Source organism: Embiotoca jacksoni, unplaced genomic scaffold (assembly GCF_022577435.1).
Source record: "Embiotoca jacksoni isolate LCO1_2020_lvr unplaced genomic scaffold, fEmbJac1.0.p SCAF_2, whole genome shotgun sequence".
NCBI lineage: Eukaryota > Metazoa > Chordata > Actinopteri > Embiotocidae > Embiotoca > Embiotoca jacksoni.
Window position 1 is genome coordinate 227,537 of NW_027185340.1, and position 23,817 is coordinate 251,353.

Here is a 23,817-nt window from a genome sequence, read left to right on the forward strand (position 1 = left end):
CATAGAGTCTACAATACAAATACATTTCTATTCTACATTTATTTTCTGTTTTTATCTTAGATCTATTATTATTATTATATGTTTTTATCTTTTTATATATATATTCAAAACACTTAAATAACAAACAACCTGCATCCCTTACAAAGGCATCATTATTATGTAAATGCGGTGCCATACAGCTCCATATGGACTGTCAGTATCAGATGCTTCTACTTTAATGATCACTTTCATCACTGATAGACATATTGGCCAGAAACTGAATGTTTGCCTGGCTAATTTGTATGCAGTGTTTGTGTTAACAAGACATGAGCCTGATTTTTGCAGACAGCTGGCTAACTAGCTACCTGGCAGGCACAGTCGCAATAAGCTAGAATTCACACACTGTTCACACAACTTTCACAGGTTCCTTGCAGCCAAAGACGATATCTTGTCAACAAACAGAGCTCAGATCAGTGTGCTGAGTCTTTTTTCAGTATAACCCTGTTGTTAATGCAATCTTTGAATCAACCGTAAGATAGTAAGAGTCGGCGAACCATCATATACAGTTTACAGGACTGTTGTTCCTCAAGGTGCCCAATATAACAAGCTATCATACCAAGTTTAGCATGGTTATTTACTGAGAAAAGATGCAAGTGCAAGAGTTGAGCTTTGAATTATTCAACACAAAATCACAAATGATTTTCTCAAGTTAAATTGATCAAAATCTCTCAATTACAAAATTATTTAAACCCTTTTGTATTTTGTAAAAACCCTTTTGGCAGTAATTACATCTCTGAGCCTTCTCAGGTAAGTCTCTACAAGTTCATCACACCTGGAGTTTTGTAGTGTATCCCATTCTTCCTCGCTCATCCTCCCAAGCTCTGACAGACCTGATAGGAAGCATCAGTGAATTGCCTTCTTTAGGTCTCTGTACATATTGTATGTTCTCTGGAGTTTAAATCTGGGCTTTGGTTGGACTGCTCAAGAACAATCAGAGACTTGTCCCAAAGCCACCCCAGCATTGCCTTGGCTGTATGGTTCGGGTCGCTGAACGGTGAACCATCGCCCTCGTCTCAGGTCATTGTTGTTCCAGAGAGCGACCTTTCAAGGACCTTTTGCGTAAACTGAACTGTGGGAACTGACATACATACATTAAGTCTGTTCCCTTCTCAGCTGTGTTGAATCAATTACATTTTCCACAGATGGGCTTCAAATATTTATAGATACATCTCAAGAATAAGCAAACACAAAAGACTTCACCTGAGCAGAATTTGGAGCGCCACAGCAACGGGCCTGAATACTTTTGTAAATGATTGTGTGCAGTCTAATAAATTAGCAAAATTTCTAAAAACATGTTTCATGTAGTCACCACAGTTATTTGAGTATAGGCTGGTGAGCAGAAAACGACAATTTTATCCATTTCAAATTAGATGTACGTTAAGAGTCAATTGCGCAAAACTTTAAAGGGCCTGAATACTTTCATTATCCACTGCAAGTCAAAATAAATTGGTTTTAGCCATTTGACTGCAGGAATTTTCCAAATTCAGACACATTACCTGATTAAAATTGTGTGCTGCCCTACTAAAGATCCTCTCATTGCACAATCAACCCAAACTAAAATAATTCTCTAATGGTATCAGTCATGGCCTTAAATATGCAATCTTGGCTTCAAATATGTTGTGGGAGAAATGTGCGTGCTGACCAGCTGCATGTAAACACAGGTGTTACAATAATTATTTTACTGTGGCGCATGTAAATATGTTCTCTAGTCTTCTACTTTAACCTTATTTCTCCCAGCGTACTCTTTTCTTCTGCTCATGTAAACATAGCCTGTGGCAAATATTAGATTTGCTTCTGCGGAGCTCCGTGGGGAATGTGACACAAGGCACAGGTGGCTTTCAGAGGGATCAGAGAACTGATGAATTCATGTCTGTAGATGAAACTAATGCACAAAGGCAGTATTTGAACCGGGAGATAGTAAATCTTTCTCAACTCTCTTCAGTGCCGTGCCTTTCAAAAACCTTTTTTTTTCACAGATTTGACAGTTTATTGGAAACAGATTTTAAACACGGTTACGCAGCCGCTTCTTTTTCTTTTTCTATCCTTGCACCATGAAACTACATTTCGTTTGGGAGTCCCAAAAGCAGGGTTGTGTAAGAAGCTCAGAGGAGTGGCCAAGTCTAAGGTCAGTAGATCAGATCACGTGATCCAACATCTTAGGGTGGGGTCAGACTAAGACTTTTCTCAGCAGACGTGTAGACATTGGGGATTATAATACGTTAAAGGGGAAATTTAGCTTTGACTAGAAAACGTGTTTAGTAAAAGAGAGTCTGATTATTCTGTGTTACTGTGATACTTAGACAGATTTGACACTGAGTGGAATCCAGTCTGTTTTGTTATTAGCTATGCTCTTCCCATGCTGTCATACAGTGTGTTTGCTTTTTTGCTTAGTCAAGGAAAATAACCGTAATGGTAATAATTAGACACTGGTTTGAATCTTTGTTTTGACCAGAATGAGGTCATCATTGCTCTGTGGGAACTACGCAGTATGGGCCTGAGGCATTAACCTAATGATAGCGTTGAAACTTGCACAGCTCGGGCTCGCTTCCTGAGCTTCTTCCCCACTTCTCCGTCGTGAGCAGGCTTTTTGAACATTTGAAAACCCAAGATTTCTAAGCGACAAGCTGTTCAACAAGGTTTTTCCCCTTCCGCATTTGGAGGGAAATCCAAAGTGAAATGTAGAAGAACCAGTCAGCCGTGTGTTGATAGGACTGCGGTATGTTGGCAGCAGCATCGTCGTCTTCACTGCTGTTTCAAAGCTGCTGAGAAGTCAAAACTAAGCAGAGCAGAATCATTCTGGACCAGAGATAATGGGGAATTTCAGAGGTAGGCTCAGATGCATATCACATTTTTTCTTTGCTTAATGGGGCCTTCAATAGGGTTGGCTTTCCTCTTGTATGTTGTTTTTTCTGTGGTTCTATTTCCTCCAGTCTGCTTTGTGTGCACTTTTCAAAAGACTGCTGAGAAATATTCAGATTATATACACAGATTTTGGATAGCACGAGGAAGTTTCTCATATTGGTGTTCGTATTGTTGTTCTTAGGCCAGTTAGTCATTTATTGATGGAAAGTAGGTTGCAGAAAGGTGTAGAAAAACCTATTTTATAATGAATCTATGGTATTATAAATGACAATAACCATGACAATGTTGATCCTTTATAGTTGCACACCTCTTATTATTTGTCCTTTAAGAAACTGGGTGAGAAAACAAAAGCTGTTCTGTCCACCCTGACCGGGTCGGCAACTTCTGTCCGTTTTTAAATTTGCACTCAGTCATTCCTGTGTGTGTTGTTCTCCTCTGTGTTTGTACAGAAGTTAGGGAGGAGGAGCTATGGCACATTCAAACAGCTTTTCCCCGTTTCCTGTCGCTGACTTTTCTGGGAATACAGTGCCATGTCCTTGATTCAAAGGCTGCAGTGGAGGTGGGAGGGAACCACAGTGGTAGGTTGCAAAACTATGAATGAGCAAGAAAGGAATGTGGGAGACTGACGGGGGAAACATGGAATATCCTGTGGACTAACAAACTTGGTCGTAGTAGTAAAACATTATCTGTTATTTTGGAACGGGGCTGGAACATGAATCTGTACAGCTCACACTGCCTTGGTGACAGATCCCAGAATACCTCAAGGTCATATTTTGTACAAGCGTACGGGGACCTCCTACATACCATGTATATTGTCTGTAGGTGACGGCAGCAGTGGATGTGGATAAGTCACATAGCTTCTGTGTTCCCCTTTCTGTTGTGTGCTTCTGCAGCCCTGACTTGTGATGCAGCCAACGCAGCTTTTAGCTGTCCTGTCTGGCTCAACAGGCTCCTTCTAGTAAATATGGATCCACCTTGAGCATAGTTCCCTTGACGCTCTCTCTGTCAACAGATATAATGAGACCATAACTATTCGTTCTACTTTCTCGTTTCAATCCCAGACAAGAGGCCAGAGAGCCTCGCCAGGAACACCTTATCACCTCTCTCGGGCTGCTGACTTGTTTTTCATTTAAGGGTTGCTCTCGCTCATCTCCTGCAACCTTTCCCCTGCATCTAATACACAAACACGCATAGTATTCACCTGAGCACACACATTTTGCTGCAGCTTTTGTATTGCTAGGATTGAAATTTCCATTCCATTTCCTGGCTTCACCAGAGTCACTGGCTGTCTTTCTGTTTGTGTTGTATTTTTATGTAACTATACTTCATACACAAATCGTTATTTAAGTCGTGTGTTGTCTCAAGGCCATATGGCATTAATTTGCACTGTCAGTCATAAAACATTGACAGTCCTTTTCTCTTTGGGCCATATGGCATGTGTGGGTGTATGTTTGTGTATTGCTGGGGTGGTGTGTCCACTGATCGTCACTTCTCAGCATCCCTTGCCTGTGCGTATTGGGGAGGGGTTGAATCGAGTGTGTGTCCATGAGGGAAGTGTGTTTGCACACGCAGGCACACAGTCTGGTATGTGTACAAGATTTTTAGCCGAGCGCCTGTGGTGACCAGATCATTGTGTGCGTGTGTGCACAGGAGGAATGCCAGCTCCTGAGCAGAGCCCAGTGACGGAGGAGGGGCTTCTGCTGACCATCCGCGACAGCTCAACTGGCCGCAACATGGAGGCTGACAACACCGCCAACAACATCCTGGCCTCCGTCAAAGAACAGGTAGTGGTTTGCACTAAGAGCCCCTTGGATTCCTCTTGTATCTCCGATATTACGGTTGTTAAAGCTTTGGTGAACTATATATATATGTATATATGTATATATATATATTTACAGAAAGCTAAATTGTCTGGTGACTCACATTGTACCAAGAAGAAATCCAGTGGCCATGTGTGTTTGTGGCATTTTTGTTTCCTGCTCATTTGCTTCATGCGCCCTGATGTCACAGTCATCATATAACTTACCTCTGTGGCACAGAGCCCAAAGATGACAGTTGTCATTTCTCTGCATGAAAGATGAAGAGATTTGTGGGATGTTTAGGCCTGGCTTTCATCAATGGACAACCAGGAAGGGACATGCCATCTGACTCACTCTGTTTCTAACTGTCTCTCTGTGATTTAGCCACACCCCCTTTGGTTTTACACACACACACACACACACACACACACACACACACACACACACACACACACGCGCAGGAAGGAGGGAAGGAAGGAAGGAGGGAAAGAAGGAAGGAAGGAGGGAGGGAGGGAAGGAAGGAAGGAAGGAAGGAAGGAAGGAAGGAAGGAAGGAAAGAAAGAAAGAAAGAAAGAAAGAAAGAAAGAAAGAAAGAAAGAAAGAAAGAAAGAAAGAAGAGGGAGGGAGGGAGTACCTGTCGATGTCACTTCCTTCCCGAGAGTATTGCGCGGTGGCTCGATATCCATGCAGGCGAGCAGGAAGACGAGTCGCCTGGCTGAGCTGCTTTCAGAATGAGTGACGTGCCTCAGACGGGATTCCTGCTAAAGAGTCCAGACTGTAAAATGATTGTTCTCGCCAGTATTTCTACAGGACAGAGTTGGAGAGGCTCATGAAAGGGTGAGTGAGAATGAAAATATGAAGGAGGTCAGAGACTAGGCTGGTGTGAGTGTTTTTTCCTCCTCTGCCTTTGAGAGGTTTTCCTGTGATTGTTGAGGCAGACCTTCGAGGGATTGCGCTGTCGATGTAAACATGCGAGTCATGCTTAGAGCGTAGGATCACAGGGAAGTGTTTATTCTATGACTGTACTGTCTTTTTGTTGCGCTCCTCTTTCTGCCTGCCTGTAGATTTCCCTCCCTTCAGTTGTCTTCCTTCATTTTTCTTTCTGTCTCTTTCTGAACTTCTGCTTCTGTCACTGCTTTAGTTACAGCTGCACAGGGTTTGCCCAGATGCCCAAACAAGGAAAGATTCCCCTACATATTGTGATTTCATTCTCCCTGTGTGTTCATTGCTTTGACATGTCCCCTCTCTTCCTTTCCTTCTGACTACTGACAAATGCCAATGTTTTTACCCTTAGATAATGTTTTTAGATTTTGGTTTGTTGTGCCGAATGTCCTGGTTATTGAAGTGCTTTATTTTTTGCTGTGTTTCTTTAATAGCATCCAACATCTGGATGACACATCCAGAACAATGTATTGCAGACCCAATTAGAATTTTTAAATGTCAATGTATTTCTTTCTGCACATTTCTTCCATATGCTTTTTTTTTTTTTTTTTTTTTTTACAAATCTGAGATTACCGCATTAAATAAACTGTATGTATTAACTTTACACATTCTCCCTCTTCAGTATTTATTATCTTATTAAAATTGAATTTAACTGAAAGGGGGTGACGTTACATTACGTTGATAATTGAGGACCTAGTTTTTCTTTAAATCTTTTTCATCTTAAGTATAATTAAAGCGGTGGGAGGCTGTGGCACTCATCCAGGCAGATGGTGTTTTCTGTGGATTCAGCAATCAGAACACTCTGATGTGCTTTGTCAATTTATTTTACATTTTTGTTGTTCATTATTCCAAATATTATTAATGTCAGATGTGTGTGATTCATTGAAGCATGAATTTTTTTTTTTTTTTAATTTTTTTTTTTAAAGACCCTGTCTAGAAGATCAAGTATTTAACCTTGTTAAAAATGTCCATGTGGCATGTGTATATGCTAGAAGACATATCGTGAGCAAAATAAGCAGTCAGTGCCACTGCTAAGCATTTCTACTTTGAAACTGTAGTGCACCAATGACCATCTCAAAAACTCAGATTCAGACAGCCAGGGTTTCATATGTCACATACCAAAGGAACCAATTCCTTCAACTAGTTTGGTGGGGCTTTCAAAATCGTCGAACTGCCAGCTCAAACTGCAGGTGAGAGGTGGAGACTGTTTGCATATTCATAGATCCACTCACACTGAGTGAAGGCAAAGATGTAGAGTTACATTTAACCCATTTTTAGGCATCAGGGGGATTTTCTTGGGAAAAAAAGGCAAAATATGTAATATTGATGGCAAGATATTATTTTTTGGGGGGTTTAATCAATTTCAGGAGAGGAACTTAAAATGTTGTTGTCTTTGACTTCACGAAAACTGAAAACAAAAGACATGCTTTGATGTCGTGAACTTTCACTTTACAGAAATAATCACCTCATTAAAGCATATAGTCTTAAGTGTAATTGATGTAATGTAATCTGACATGGATGTCACATGCTTCCATACTAACGAGAAGGGTCAGTGAACATCAATGCAACGTTCTTCTGTTTGCTTCAGGATGACAGCGCCACCATGCCCAGGGCACAAAGACCTGAAACATAGAACCAGAGCTGAGCATAGATGCTCTTGTAGAGGCTCTTCACAGTGTAATACTATAACTACAAGTAATAATACAAGCCATGAAGTATAGTCAAAAACAGTTTATGATCTTTCAATTGACAAGATATGATTTGTAGAGAATGTAGAAATCTTGTCATGACTGATGATGGAGGTATATAAAGGTTATATGTCTTTAATTAAAATATCAGGCCTCAAATGCAATCACAGTCACACTATCATAGGGTGTTGTACAAGGACCGACCTGCTCTAAAGAAACAATGCATGAGGAAAGATTTAACTTCAAATATTGATTTTGGTCAACATGTTTGGTCGAGGCAGATGGCCGCCCACCTCTGAGCCTGATTCTGTTTCTTCCTTTTAAAGGGCAGCTTCTTCCTGCCAGTTATCGCTGATGTGGGAACTGTTGAATTGTTGAGTTACTTTTTATAATGTTGTAGGTTCTGCTGTAAAGAATTAACTATGTTAAGTGCTCAGAAATAACTTTTGTTGTGATTTGGCGCTATATACAAATAATTTAGATAAATAGAATTTTGCGACAATGCGGTAAACTTATGAAGCAAGACAGGTGCATTTCTTCATGTTTGCATTTTCATTACAGTAAAATATAAACATTATACAGAAAATAGTTGCCACTCTAAAGAGAAACCCGACCAAATGATTTCAACACCTGAAACAACCATGTCAATGAATAGGCCGAGTGTATAATCTGAGAAAAATGTAACACCAGATATCTGGAGAATATTTCAGACCCAGCACTCCAATACACCGGTGTTTGCTATCGCTTTTCTATATGCTGACACTGTTTAATTTGGTAAACACCTTTGTTTGGAAATAAAAAAAATATTTCAAAATGATCATTATTTAATCTGTTTTCTTTGTTATTTCCTGAAGTACCAAGAAAACAATCCTTTGCTAGAAGCAAAGTGGTCTTATTCCTAAATGGCATGGTGCTGGTTGTAGGACTGATTAATGACCTGAAATCCATATTTCAAGAATGTGTCACATTTATCTTGACGGCAATTAATACAAAAATATAATTTTGATCACATTTATTATGCTACATTCTCTCTATTATACTGGGCATAGTTGCAGACTTGAAACTGTCAGGTTGTTTTTTGAAATGAAACAAATGACACGGCACACGCTGACTGGCAGTGATTGGTTTGGGTTGTAGGAGTTTTGTTGTTGAGAGGCAAAGGCGACAAATGACAGCTTGTCTGAAGGCATTAATCTAACATACATGACTTCAGTTAAGGCAGTGATAATGTAATACACATATACCGCAAGATGGAGTATCATGCAGTTGCACCAAACTCTGTACTCAACAGCCTTTTGAGAACAAGCCAAATTCGATTTTGGAACAAGTATAGAGGAGCCCTTTGGTTATCTGCTGAGGGAGCCATGACACCCACCGCGCAGGCATCGATGAGCAAGAGGTCAGGTCTTTAAAGAGCATCTCATTGACAACTCTGACCTCATCTCTGCTTTCTACTGCATCTCCCTGAAGAAAATAGCTGCAGGAATGAAGGGCCCTTTAGTTGTGTCAACTTTGATTTTATCCACACCAAGCACTCATCATTAATGTACACACATCTTCAGTGGCCCCTCAGTACACCTATTTTTAGTTATGTTAGAATTAAAGCATTCGTAGGCTGAGGAAACCAGAGGGATTGTAGGTGATGATGAAGCCTGTGGCTTCCTAACAGCCTACAGGGTGATGGAGATGGACTCATGATGTATAGTTAGCATTATGATTAGCTTAAGCCTTGAAATGTCAAAGCATTTTACAGGAACAGGAACATTTGTCAGTTTTGTAAAGCAAATTGTTTTTGTGCTTAATTCAGGTACCATCCAAAGTGATAGAAACAGTTTTGTTGTCAGCATGAATTGGTCACATGACTTGCCACATTTTGTAGTCTGTGCATATTGTGTATTTCTGTTTATATGTCTGGTAATCAGGGCCTTTTGTTTGGCAGGTACTTGAAATTTGTTTCAAGCAGTAAGAGCTTCATATAGGGGCAGAGTAGGGAACTCAATTGCGTACTTATTCAGTCTGTGTTTAGAGAGGTTTCCCCTCAAACATGAATGTAATTCTGTGGTCAGATTAGTCCCTGTAGTCGCTGTTGGGCAGATCATTTCAATTAAACATTGTAAAGTCTTGACCTTGGAAATGCAATGTTTTGGCACGCTCCTGCTACTCCTTCACTATGAGGCTTTTCCCTCAGAGTCATGCTGTTATTAGCTGTGCCTGGACATGCCTATATGTACTGCACGACTGGCACAAGAGCCTCTCAGGCATGCTGCACTATGCTGTTTCAACACACTGCCTTACAGGATAACACCACAGTGGAATTTTCCCACTTCGTTGGAGTCCATTACACGTGAAAAATCGGACTGCCTCCTGCTTCCCCCCGGCTAACTGGAGTATGACCCTGTTTTCATCTGAATCAGGCATACTGGCCTTCTTTTCAGAACTCTACAACTGACCTTGCTTTGAGTGCTATATCTCTGGTACCCTGTTAAAGGCTTGATGAGCTGGCTGAAATATTACGCAATTGAGATACCCATGCAAGCCTCCATTTTGTTTTAATGAAGCCAAAGTCATCTTTGTCCAAGTGACCCAGCTTAAGGAGTTAATAGTCGGGGTCAGGGCAAAGTGTTTTTACCATTTTGCATTTCCAATGCTATAAGCGCCGCAGAAAGGTTGAGTTCTCTCTGTAGGCTATAATGTCTGTTCCACTTCCATAGGTGAAATAAGGACTCTAATTACAATCGACGAGTGATTTTCTCCACTCCTCAGGGTCTTATCTACCTTCCTCTGCCTACTGCTGCCTCTGTGACACAGGCAAGGAGAAATCTAGAGGCATAAGCATTCTGGCCTCGATTATAGTCATAAAAATGGAAGCCTGGCTCCGAGCAATTACCCCATGGGGGAGCAGAACAAGTATAAGAGGGAAGGAGTGAGACGGATTCAGAGGGGAGGGATGCAGGTGAAGGAGAGTGCTCTGATATACAGAAGAAAGACAAAACGCTGAGATATAGAAGCTGATGAGTGAAGAGAAAAAGGACAAGAGCGAGAGCATGATGGAGAGAGGCAGAGTCAGAGGCTGTCACCTGTGAATGGTTCACTAAAGCGCTGTGACAGGAAGCTGTCAACGGCGAGGAAAACAGAAAAGAAAGGAAAGAGGAAGAGAAGATAATCTGCTCCCAATGTGACATGATGTCAGAGGAGTGGTGTGTCTGGCCTGGCACAGCACTGTCGATTTGAACCCAGCCATGGGAGATCTCCCCCCAACTCGCCTGTTAATACTCATCACCATCACTGTCATTATCATCATTATCACTTTAATCATCGCCACCGTCAGCAGCACACGAAGAGGACCTCGTCACTGGGGAGCAGGAGTCGTACAGGGGAGTAGAAGTATAGTAAATACCATCGGCTGTCCTACAGCCACACAGGAAGTTTAGAAAGTTGACTGTGGTGAATCACCATTGAGGTTTATCTGCATCAACCTTGTGCCAAATGTCTCTCAGATGAGTTTCTCTAAATGACAGATCCTGGGGTAATCACACAAGTCACTGCAGTCTTTGTTCACAACAGCAACCTCCAGATTGACAGTCCCTGGATGGCTCACTCTCCTTATTATGGCCCCGAGCAATGTTCTTTTTGTCTGACGTGACGTTATTGATCTCTCCGTGGAATTGTATGTTCACAGGTCTACATGAATTGAACTGGCTGCGCAATTGCACCGCTGTAGCGTTTTGGCTTTTTGTTCCAATCGAGGAGATACAGATTGCCTACTGGCACTACGCCCTGGCATCATAATCAACAGCATCACATAAGAGCTTTTGTCAAGGTTCAACAGCTTTTAGGTGCACAAAACCAAAGTAGCTCCAGTACAACACTTGGATCAAAAGACCAGGTGGATGGAGAAAACAATGCTACATTTTAAAATGTAGGAAAATACTTTGTTAGTATACGGCTTCTGGATGCAGGCTTTTACACGAAAAGCACGAATGATATGATGATGCTGTTAGATTAGCTGCACAGCCTGTAGAAGTAGGTTTCAATGACAGTCATGGCTCCACATGATACTCAGTTATCATATGTTTTTAAGGCCAGGTTTAACATTGGAAATCCAGTTTTTTTAAAGAAAACTTCTGTCCTCTGCTACACAGAGATTTATATTTGAAATTATTTGAAATGACGCCACATATTGCTGGTTCCACTTCAACTATAATGATGCTTTTACAGTGTAATTATATGTGACAGGCTGTCAGTGCTAATGATGCAGGAATGCAAAGGAATTGATTTTTATGTTTTAAGATCAGGGGAACGGTGAAATATAACCATCAGGTTTTGAAGTTAACCAATATGTTCCCTCTGTTTGTCCAAACCACCTGCGCCAGTCACAGTTTAGCAACAAGAGCTACAAAAGATTTAATAACTTTGAGATGACCAAGCACCTGTTAATGAGCTAAAACTGTTAAATTGGCTAAGCAGATGGAAAATCTTCACAACAAAAAGAAATTGTGAAAAAAAGATTTGCCTGGAATTTCTTTTTTTAAGTAACTGTTAAATTTGTTTATGAGCAGTGACACGATTCTTCTTTCAGTCTCCCACGCATGCAGTCGTGGTTATTGACAGTCTTTCTACTCTTGTCATTCTCTTGTGTGACTGGCACACTTGCCAATAGAACTGACAGCTCTTTTAATAGCACTCGCCACATAATGTATATGACAGTCTTAAATGACATTTTAATTACCGAGCCAAATTGAAACTTCCTTTTCATGTTTGAGATTCTCAGCGGTCTTTTAGTTAGATATTCTAATAAGTAGCTAACATTTCAACATGAAGCATTAGGGGTTGACGATGCCACAAAATTGACTTTCAATCTCAAGTAAGTCCAGAGCAGCAATTGCTGATCAATACTGATATTGATGCATTTTATTGTTAAAAGGCAGCTCATGTAAAGGAGGGAAGTATTTATGTTTTATAATAGAAATGCATTATTAAAGATCCACTCCAGTCAAATATATGTTAGAAGATATATATATAGAATATATATATATATATATATATATATATATATATATACACACACACACACACACACACATACATATATATATATATATATACACACACACACACACACACACACACATACATATATATATATATATATATATATATATATATATATACACACACATACTGCTTTGAGTAATAATTTGTGTCCCATAAATATTGTGTGAGTTCATACTGGTGGTTCCAAAAGCAAAACACAAAGGCAAGTAAATAAAGAAAATCTAATTTAAATGACAACAAAAATGTTCCGGCTGCAAATTCTAAGCAGCAGAAACCAAACTCGGGGAGCTGGAACAAAAGGTTCCAGATTACAAAAACCTTGACAGGCAAACAAAAGAGAAGGAGCCGGCTGAGGCCGAGTCTAAGGATCAGGGGTAAAGAGCTCGGAGCACAAACAGAACTGAACTGACAAATGCTCGGTTCAAATTCTCCACTTATCAGCTGTATAGTGGACTCTGTAGTAGACAAGTTACCAATCTGAACACAGCAAAAGAGTGATGGAGAACAAAAGGTATACAGTGTGTACAGAGGAGGCTGATTGTAAAGTAGAAACAGGTGAGCAGAAAGGTGGGGAGGCAGAGCAGGTACGAGAGGCTGGACTGAACCGGCTAAAGACAGAATAAAGAAAGGAAAACAAGAACCAGACTGAATGAAAAACTAGAGACCAGAGGGACAGAAAATCAAAACTGTGATAGTTCAAATAGTTCAATTATCTGGTTTGGAATTCTTAGACTGGTGTATACATTAAAAATGCAGAAATGTTAGTGCTCAAAAATTCAAATGCTGGAAACAAAAAGACTTCGCTGAAAGATCCTTCTGAATGTTTGTGTAATGCAGGCTTTCATTTTCACCATCATATCTGTGTACGTTGCTTATTGGACCATCATGCAAACTTGTTGTGATGTCACAAATTCTGCTCGCAGGTACACACCTTAAACCCTTCGATGTAGGTGAGCTCCATGTTCTTCAGAACATAGAGGTTCAGAATCATTGTGCAGAGTTGAGATGAAACATCCAAGAGAAGAAACATTGACTGAAACACATTTTTGAGCTGGGAAGGACTTTGAGTAATTTTACTTATACATATCTATATGTGTATATATATAGACATATCTATATATATACACATATAGATATGTATATGTATATGTATATATATATATATATATATATATTGTTTTGTGTGAGCACAGAATCATTGGGAGAATAAATGTACTGGTACAACATAAATGACCTCCATGGAGGTCATATGATGGAGCCAACAATGACTCGGGACAGAACCAGAAAGCTAAATTTTCTTTCTACAACAGGATTATCCTGCTTCGACCTTAAATCCCATGTCTGTATATACAACTGCACTGTCAATTTACTCTCAACGGAGGAATTAAATACATCATTTTAGTAGCGCTGCAAGTTTCCTGTTGATGTCACATTGGACAGCCTTGCAGAAATGATGTTCTATTGTGAACTTTTTCATTATTTGAGAGTGAATGATGCTTCACAATACTGTTTATGGACTCTTGTCACATTATCAGCTTATAGAGTATCAGAAGCCCTGGTGCAGCTCGGGTCCTAAAGCAATTTTCACCCTCTATGATTCACCTATAGCTTTGCTTGCAGCTGTACACTCTCTTAACTCAGCAATCCACTTCTCTGCGACGTATCTGCGATGGTGATGCGCCGCTGCAGCCCGTTTCCTAGAACCTTAGTATTTGAACAAGGTGACTTTGTGGCAGTTTCTGTAAGTAATTGCGCTGCATGGTTCCTCCAGGTCTGCTCACACAGCCGGCTCTGAGGCTCGTTCTCCTCGCTCACACCTCGGCCGGCTTTTCTGTCTCAGCTGCTGCAGAAATCCTTTAACCTCTGCTGTCATTCTCCCACTGCGCAGCAGTGTTGGTCTCTCGTTGGAATGCGTCGGCAACACTGCAGTGATGCTGCAGAGCTGTCAGGCCTCATTGCCACTTAATGAACAACCATATTTCTGGTGGATTCTTTAGTTAAGTGGAAAAGCCATCTGCCTTAGTTATGCACAGTGGATTTGAACATCACAAATGAGCATTCATCCTGAGCTTGTATCAATTGGCGATCAGCTGTCGACTGTCTATCAGTGTGTGTCTGTCTGACTGTCTACCGGGTCCGTAAGCCACGTGTGATCCCCAACTCTTTTCACTACTCCACTATCTTCATGTGCCGGTTCCTTTTCTACCCGGCTCGCATGTCTCTTGTTCACTTGTTAATGTTTGTATGAGGGTGGATGAAAAAGTTCAGGGTGTTTCTGTTGCGAGCGGACAGCGCTCGGCACCGTGACATGAACTGAGGAGCAATAACTTTTGTAAGTTTTGTCGCTTGATCGAAATCAAAATTACACATGTCTGAAACCTGAGCAGAGAGTGCACATCAAACTTTGTGATAAATTATTGGGGAACAGAAAAAAGTAGCAGGGAGTGAAATCCAGCGAGTAGGGTGATGGGGGTAAGGATTGTGTTGTTGCGGGGGCATTGCCATGTTGAGGAGCCTTGGTGCTATTGTGCTACAGATCAGGTCAAATGTGTTCCCTCAGACACCTCAGAACGTCTCTATGAACTCAGTGTTCACAGTTTGACACGAGGAGTCAAATTCAGTGAATAACCCCACGAATGACAAACAAACCCGACCCGACCTGATGTGCCTTCTTCAGATTTGGACAACTGGTGCAAATGTCACTAAAAACAGCAACGTCTTTTTTCAGATTTCAGGAGAACTAAGCTGTTGCTGCAGACAAACTTATAATATGATGATCACTACATTGTCTGATAAAATGAACTGAAATGCAGGTTAATGATGGCAGCTGTGCTGTGGGATCAGCCGGAGGCCTGTTGACATTTAAGAAGAAGAGAGAAAGTTACGTAGGAGAGAGTTGATGCCTCTGTTCAGTAATTAGTTTGTATTCAGAGAGTCTCACGTGGCATAAACATGCATCCCTATCTGGATATACATATATATCTATGAATAATTTGGACAACAATGCATTTGCAGAAAAATAAATTCAAACACAACTTAAAAGACAAAGTTGTTGCAAGCTATGGCTCCACTGTAAGATTTAATTTCAACTTCAGGCAAAAAAAATCTCCCACAATCAATCTCTGCAATTATACACTCAATCCTGCCAAGCATTAGTTATGCATTCAAATGTATTGAATATGTGTTGAAGTTCCCCAGATTTGAAAGCTGTAAGCAGCAATACACACCAATGTATAATGCAGGGTGCTGTAGATGCTATAGGTTTTTCCAATTTAATGAACTTTTGAGGGAAGGAAACAACAATTGTGGAGTGTGAATGTTGACCAATTAAAGTTTGAAAGATGTTTGAAACTTGTAGGAGGGAGAAACTTTTCATTACAGCCCACACTATCTGCCCTGTGAGGGTTGAGGCACTTGGCTTGATTGACAACAACTCTGTGTCTATGAGAGTCGGCAGTCTCTCTTTTTTTGGGAGAATGAAGTGTTCATAATTTTCAAAACAAGAGATTTATCTTTTGGAGCAACTGGCTAAGTTTTAAACTTGCTTTTCAGTATGGTAATCAAGCAACATCTTGAAGGAATTGTATAATTATGCTGTGTTACACACAGTTTAATGCAGAAGGGTAGAACACCCTCGGGCTAATTGCACATTTTATTTTCAACTTTTAACTGTGAAAATATTCATACACAGCCCAGACATTAAACATGTGTTAATGCACTGTTTCTAACTAATGAACGGAAAAAACGTAAGTGTCCTTGTATTTGTGAAGTCTCAGAACTTAATTAAAAAGAGGTCAAGAAATATCATTACAAATTGTCAGCTGATGGCACTTGCAGAGCTCATGGATTTTTGGACTCTTTAAATGTTGTGGTAACGGCTCCTCTAAGCAACTGACTGAGGATGTCAAATGCAGATAATTGGTGCCTATAAAGCAGGAGACGGCCGGAGTCGATTTGGAAACGAGTGCCATGGACAAATATTATGACTTGGAGTTAGTTACCAGTGACACAGGAAACAGATAAAGGGACGAATGAACTCTGCTAAATATCAGCAAATGTGTTGGAGCTTGAAGTCATCCACAATGATGAGTTTTGAAGTCAAAAGACTCTGAGATGCCTAAAAAAAGTAGTTAGCAAACTGTTACTTTATATGAAGAGGTTTGTCTGTTCAGAGGCATGTGTAAGTCAGTCGATGTTAATATAGCTGTGTGACATTTGGGGTTTATGTGTGCATAAGCCTCTCTTATCTATGCTGAACTACAGACTTATGTGCTGAACCAGCAGTGGGCAGACGCCACTTCAGGCATTTCAGATGGGTCTAGTAGTGTCAGCAGCACCCACAGAGATAACATGGGAATGTGTATGTTGCTTGCAAGCTCTGCTGCCATGTGTCATCTGTTTCTTTAGGGCCTGTCTGAGGACACAAGGGGACAGGATCTGATTCAGCTCTGGGACTGTGGGCAGATCAGCCCCAACAGACTCATTGTAATGGCAAATAAAGGATTTGGGGGCCTTGTTGGTATGGGAAAGCCGGCCACCTATTGTCCCTGTCCTCTCCTTCCACACTGCGTGGTACCAACCAAGGCTAGGCCCGAACCCGTTAAATGAGCATAAGCCCTTTTTAATGATATTTACTGCTGTGCTTGGCCTGACTTGGTGGATGGTTATGCTGAATAGATGTGTCCCATTCTGTGTCTGGGCCACGCATGGAAAATGCATGAATTACACAGAGCAGTGAGTGCCCTCTTTCCATGGCTAATATGATTCCCACTTATGAGTGGGATCCTTGTCCATGTTTCATCAGACCACGGCTCTATTTTGGCACATAGCCCCGTGTTATCACAAGGTAATTATGGATATATTGGCTTTATATTGATAGTAGTGTTAATGAGTCATGCAGAATCAAGAAAGTCTACTCTAATGTGCACGAGAAAGAGAAAGCTTTTAAGCACATCTTTGCTAAGTAGAGCCTGAGGAGGTGATAGTAAAGAGGCATGGCAGTAATCCTCAGAGCCACCTGAGAGGCCACTAAACTCAGTTTGGCACAAAGGTAGTACTATTGTTTAATGCCTGGCTATAGGATTACAGAGTGTAGGCCACATGAGTCTTCCTGCTTTCTCGCAATGTCTACATTCCTCATATATACTGTATATACACTGCATCTACATATACATAACAATATATGCAAAACAAATAGACATGATGGTCATAGTAATTCTACAACTGAGAACAGGACAGTGGCCAAGCAAGAGAAAAGCCCTGGAGGACAGGGCTCCATGCAGGAAGCTTTGGACTGTCTCCATGCTCCTCTATAGTCAGGAAACAGCAGGGTAGAGGCAGCCGGGATGGCTGCTCGCTATAGGACGGGAGAAGCCCTGAATATCACTAGTGACAGCCTTATGGCTGCAGCAGATGTCTCTCTGCTGTGCTTGATCCAGATCATACACCATCTCATCAGTGGGATTGAAGGCACGCCACTTTGTATTAAGTATGAAGGAAGACATAATTAATAGTTTCTCTTTTGCTTACATGTACTACTGTATAAGAAGAATTGTGCAGCCTAAGATGAAGCCGCTGGACTCGAGAAGGCGAAACATTGCCAAACAAAACGATTGGATTAGGAGCTTAGGAGAAAGAAGGCATACAAGTGGCAGGACAAGAATAGTGACATTTGCAGAAGCAGGAAATCTCTGACATCTCTGTCTTCTTTCAGTAAACACCACGGTTTAGTTTGTCTGTCACCATATGTTGAATCTTTCTTTCATAAGCGTCTGCTACACATTAATACAAAAGACACGCATAACTATGTTTGCTAAGTTTTACACATGCAAGATGGTTTTTATCATTTACATCTATGCACATGTTTGTGGGGTGAGTGAAATTGCATGTCTGTGTGTCTGTGTCTACGGCTGCTTGATTCTGGATAAAATGAGAGTCGCAATTTTCTTGCTTATAATTGAGATCCTGATTCTACTCTGGAGGTATTTTTGTGTTATGCTGAGTTTTGCTCGTCCGCTAAGATTTGTATGCCCCCTCAAAATGCATCTCATACTTGGGGTCGTTTTGTCTAGAGAAAACTCAACTGCAATTTCTGGTAGTTTTCCTTTTAGTCGTGTTGGGTCCTGCAAATTGCATGCAATTCTCAGCAGGCAGGCACAACTCAGCATGATACCTGCACAACAACTTTGTACAACAGAAAGGGAATGCTCTTGTTCTGAGCTTCAAGATGAATCACTCAACGTAAAAACAATCAGCTTTAATCACTCTTCGTCTCATTAAACACAACCTTTGAACAAGTATTTTTCTTAGTTTTGTCTATGTTGGTGTTTCACTTTCACTCTGCATCATGTTAGTTTATGCTGCGTTGTCAAGTGTAAAAGGAGAAGCTCTTGTTTTGATGAAGGTAATTTCCAAAATTGAATTGCAGCAGAATCGTTGTCATTTAGAAATGAGATCGAAGAGAGGCATGAATTGAGATTGTGATTTTAAGGAGATTAATTGTGCAACTCATCTATATGACTATTTCAAATCAAACCCCGGCCACATGCTGCCAGACTGCTGTAGCAAGGGAGAGTGAACTGTGTTGATTACTTGAATATTCACATTTTCTCTCTCTCCTCACTCTCGTGTATGAGAGTCCATATGGATGGTCGCCCTGTGTTGTCGCTGTCGCCTTATGTTCTCCCTCCTGCACACCGGCGGCACACAAGAGGAACTCCAGATCTGTATCAGGAAGCAGTGGAGCAGTGTTTGAATGATCTCACCTCTCTTTTTCTCTCCCTATCTCACTGGATGCAAGTGTAACTGGCCCTCTTGTCACTATCATTCAACGTCGTCTCCTTAACTCTTACCTCTTGTTTCTTCTGCAAATTCATCTTGTATACGCATCCCTGTAAATGCAAACAAACTGTGTGTTTGTGTGAAAGTGGCTGTATCTTGTTGAAAACCCTCCTTTAACAAGCACAGTCTCGTTGTTCATCACTTATACCGCCATCAGACAGCAGATGTGCATATGACACGATTACTTAACACGTTTGTCCGACTTGGTTCCATTGACGAGACAGCATTCACCAGAAACTCCACTCTGCAGTGTAGTTCCATCTACGTCATACAATTGAGAATGTAGTTCTCAGTTTAGTAAGACCGAAGTTAAGTTTCAGTTTCACTGTGTATGACCATATGCAAAGACAGGTCACCGAGCCGGATAGCGTGCGACCTACGTCCAACCCTAACCCGAGAGGTGGCTCATGACCTTCAGGCTCTGTGTGCATTTATATGAAGAGTTGGTTGAGTATGTGGAAGACTTAGAATTCAGATCTCAAGATTTGCAGCTAAAATATTTTGACAGCCAGCCTGTTAAAATGGATTGAATATGTCTTTCTCCCCTTGACAATTTGCACATATGTAGTTTAGAAATTAATTCCAGTATTTTGCATTGTGACCATTCATTTTGAGCTCCATCTCAAGAAAAGGAAAGAAGGGTGATTGGTTGAAATTGGCAATGTTCACATGACTACATCTCAGGAGGAGTCATGTGTCCCAGAGGATTTATGGTTCATTTCTTCATCGAGGTAAACCTGTGCTGTGGCCACTCTCTCTGCTCTGCTCCAAGTGTGTGCACTCTGTATGTATTAGAGTCAGGAATAAGGGGACATTGGGATGACTCTGTTTCAGTACCTGGTACTTTTTTTATTTTACGTTCAGCGAGATTCGAAGTGAGCTGAGCTGATACTAAAAGGTAATGTGGAAAAAACGCAGACCACTAATTGGACAGAAAGAATCATCAGTGCATCATTGCATTGGTGCATGTTCATGACGTGACACAGGATATCCTGCATTGTTAAATAATGGCGCTACAAAAGCGACCACCATTACTTTTATTAACCGGACTGTTCAATTTACGGGAACCTACTAAACTGCACGGCGGACAGGGTTCAAACGATAGTTTCATGCAGCATCGCTATGACAACCAGCTACACAGAGGGGATACTGTCTGTAGTGGGGAAACAAATCTAGAAAAGAAGCTGGTACCAAAAACAAGTGGCACAACTGTGGCCTGGGCTTCATAATGACATGGTTCATTTTCATGGGAAGTGCGTTGCTTTCTTAAATGGCAGTAAGTGGCACCGGGACATCTCAAAGAAAGTCAAATTAAAGCCAAACAAAGACTAAAAATTTATGAAACACAATGACATTGAAAAAAATAATAGATGTAAGCCTTTAATTTGTTTAAATTTTAAAGGCATGGTATATAATATGACACACTTTTCCTCGTTATTTGTTGAATGGGATTTGTCATCTTTACTCTATTAGCTTTGATATGTTTGTCCCGTTTTTTCTTTTTTCTTTAGTTTTTCTCTTCAACTTTTTTTGTGTTGTGTAAATGAAGTTTCTCACGGCACTACGTAGGTATTCCAGCCACATTTATAAATGCCATTACATTAACAGTATGTACGCTTTCCTGCCTGCTTGCTCTCTCTTGCTGCAGTCAAGTGTCTTCAGCTGAGGTAGAGGAGGTGAGCCGAGCTGTCCGGGGTTTACAGCAGCAGTTTGGGGGGGGGGGGGGGGCAGAGCGCCCCCGGGAACGCAGGAGAGGAGGTGTGAAGAGGAGGCGTGAAGAGGAGGCGTGAAGAGGAGGCATGTCTTGATGCTGTAGTAGAGTGACTAAATTTCCTCAGACAGGTCAGGTCACAAAAGGAGAGGATAGCCGACGCCTGTGTGTGTGTGTGTGTGTGTGTGTGTGTGTGTGTGTGTGTGTGTGTGTGTGTGTGTGTGTGTGCGCAGCTGGCTGAGTGTAATTGACCATGGTAATGGACATTACATGGGCTAGGTAAGGACAGCGAGGCGAGGAGTCTTCCATCTGTGCAGTGAGTTTGGTCTTTTTCCAAGAAAGAAACATCCACATCCTGTTTGTAGTGCCGTGGTAGTGGTGTGGTAGGCTGAAAAGCTATTTCTAAGGAATGCAAATGAGTGTGTGTATGTGCAACATGATTTTTTTGTGCGTATAAAAGTCCTTGTGTGTTTAATGAGTGTCATGATGCAGCGCTTGGAGCTAGAGAGCTGTGTGAGTACTGGCCTTGTTCAGCCTAGATAATTAGTCAAGTGCTGATTTCTACTCAACTCTCATAGAAACAAGGCCACCGAGGCTAAATATCACCGGTGCTTATCTGTCTGTGTGGGCTGGAAAAATGGCTGTGTGTGTGTGTGTGTGTGTGTGTGTGTGTGTGTGTGTGTGTGTGTGTGTGTGTGTGTCTGTGTGTGTCTGTGTGTGTTTGTGTGTGTGTCTGTGTCTGTATGTGTGTGTGTGTGTGTGTGTGTGTGTGTGTGTCTGTGTGTGTGTGTGTGTGTGTGTGTGTGTCTGTGTGTGTGTGTGTGTGTGTGTGTGTGTGTGTGTGTGTGTCTGTATGTGTGTGTGTATGTGTGTGTGTGTGTGTGTGTGTGTCTGTGTCTGTATGTGTGTGTGTCTGTGTGTGTGTGTGTGTGTGTGTGTGTGTGTATGTGTGTGTATGTATGTGTATATGTGTGTGTGTGTGTGTGTGTGTGTCTGTATGTGTGTGTGTATGTGTGTGTGTGTGTGTGTGTGTCTGTGTCTGTATGTGTGTGTGTCTGTGTGTGTGTGTGTGTGTGTGTGTGTGTGTATGTGTGTGTATGTATGTGTATATGTGTGTGTGTGTGTGTGTGTGTGTGTGTGTGTGTGTGTGTCTGTGTGTGTGTGTGTGTGTGTGTGTGTGTGTGTGTGTGTCTGTGTGTGTGTGTGTGTCTGTGTGTGTGTGTGTGTGTGTGTGTGTGTGTGTGTGTCTGTGTCTGTATGTGTGTGTGTGTGTGTGTGTGTGTGTGTGTGTGTGTGTGTGTGTGTCTGTGTGTGTGTGTGTCTGTGTGTGTGTGTGTGTGTGTGTGTGTGTGTGTGTGTCTGTGTCTGTATGTGTGTGTGTGTGTGTGTGTGTGTGTGTGTGTCTGTGTGTGTGTGTGTGTCTGTGTGTGTGTGTGTGTGTGTGTGTGTGTGTGTGTGTCTGTATGTGTGTGTGTGTGTGTGTGTGTGTGTGTGTGTGTGTGTGTGCTTCTGTATTGTGCCATCATTAACATACATACATACCTACAGAACAATGCTGCTACAGCAAGTTGTCTGCTGTCAACCTGCCTCCCTCATGTTGACTTCCCATTTGTCATATTTGTCCACACAAGAGCATTAAAGCTGTGATAAGAAATGTCTCTTTTTGTTGTGTTCATGTGCAGGAGCTTCAGTTCGAGCGGCTAACCAGGGAGCTGGAAGTGGAGAGGCAGATTGTGGCCAATCAGCTAGAAAGATGCAGACTCGGGGCCGAGTCACCAGACGCTGGTAGCAGCAGGTGAGGACAGTTTGCACACACACACACACACACACACACACACACACACACACACACACACACACACACACACACACACACAGACACACACACACACACACACAGACACACACACACACACACACACACACACACACACACACACACACACACACACATACACATACATACACACACATACACACACACACACACATATACACATACACACACACACACACACACACAGACACACACACACACACACACACACACACACACACACACACACACACACACACATACACATACATACACACACATACACACACACACACATATACACATACAGACACACACACACACACACACACACACACACACACATACACACACACACACACACACACACACACACACACACACACACATACACACACACACACACACACACACACACACACACACACACACACACACACACACACACACACACACACACATACAGACACACACACACACATACAGACACATACACACACAAAGCCACAATCCAACACATGGCTCCTCCATCCTTCACAGCAGTGGCCATATTCCATAGTGTAACCTTATGGCATTATTGTATTGTGATGGAGCAGCCGAACGTGCTTAAATATGATTGGACAGTAAATCTAAACATTTCTTCTTCCGTCCTGTTATTTTGAAATATACAGGATTATAATCCAGTATATTTAAGATATTCAATAACACCCCAGTTAGCAATTTAGTTGCTTAAATTACTAAAATATATATGTAGTGTGCGCACCATGGTGAAGTGTTGCTCTGCTGTCGGTGTGGAAGAGCTTCTGAGTTTGCTCTTTGGAACTTATTCCCACTTGATGATCTGAGAGCCTCGGCTGCCTGATCATCACGCCTCAGTGAACACACATTCTGCTGCAGCTCAGACATGTCAGGTTCATTTGTAAAGCACAATATTACATACAGATTCGCAATGGTCTTCACCGCCCCACTGTGAAGACAGTTTAATAGCAGCCTTATTGTCCTTTATCGTAAAATAGTTTCATGGTTTGCCTCAATGTCATTTGTCAGTTACAAACTATGTAGAGA

The 23,817-nt window shown here is 41.5% G+C and overlaps 1 protein-coding gene across 7 annotated transcripts in view; it reads left to right on the forward strand.

Moving 5' to 3' along the window:
- The window catches only part of LOC138200804 (plakophilin-4-like), an 81,677-nt gene that overhangs the window by 11,946 nt on the left and 45,914 nt on the right, over nt 1-23,817 (forward strand). For all 7 annotated transcript variants that reach the window (XM_069153691.1, XM_069153690.1, XM_069153695.1 and 4 more), the window contains exons 2-3: nt 4,552-4,685; nt 22,619-22,731. In XM_069153691.1, the coding sequence (XP_069009792.1) occupies nt 4,557-4,685; nt 22,619-22,731 (242 nt within the window). In that variant the 5' untranslated portion in view covers nt 4,552-4,556. The remainder of the gene's footprint in view (nt 1-4,551; nt 4,686-22,618; nt 22,732-23,817) is intronic.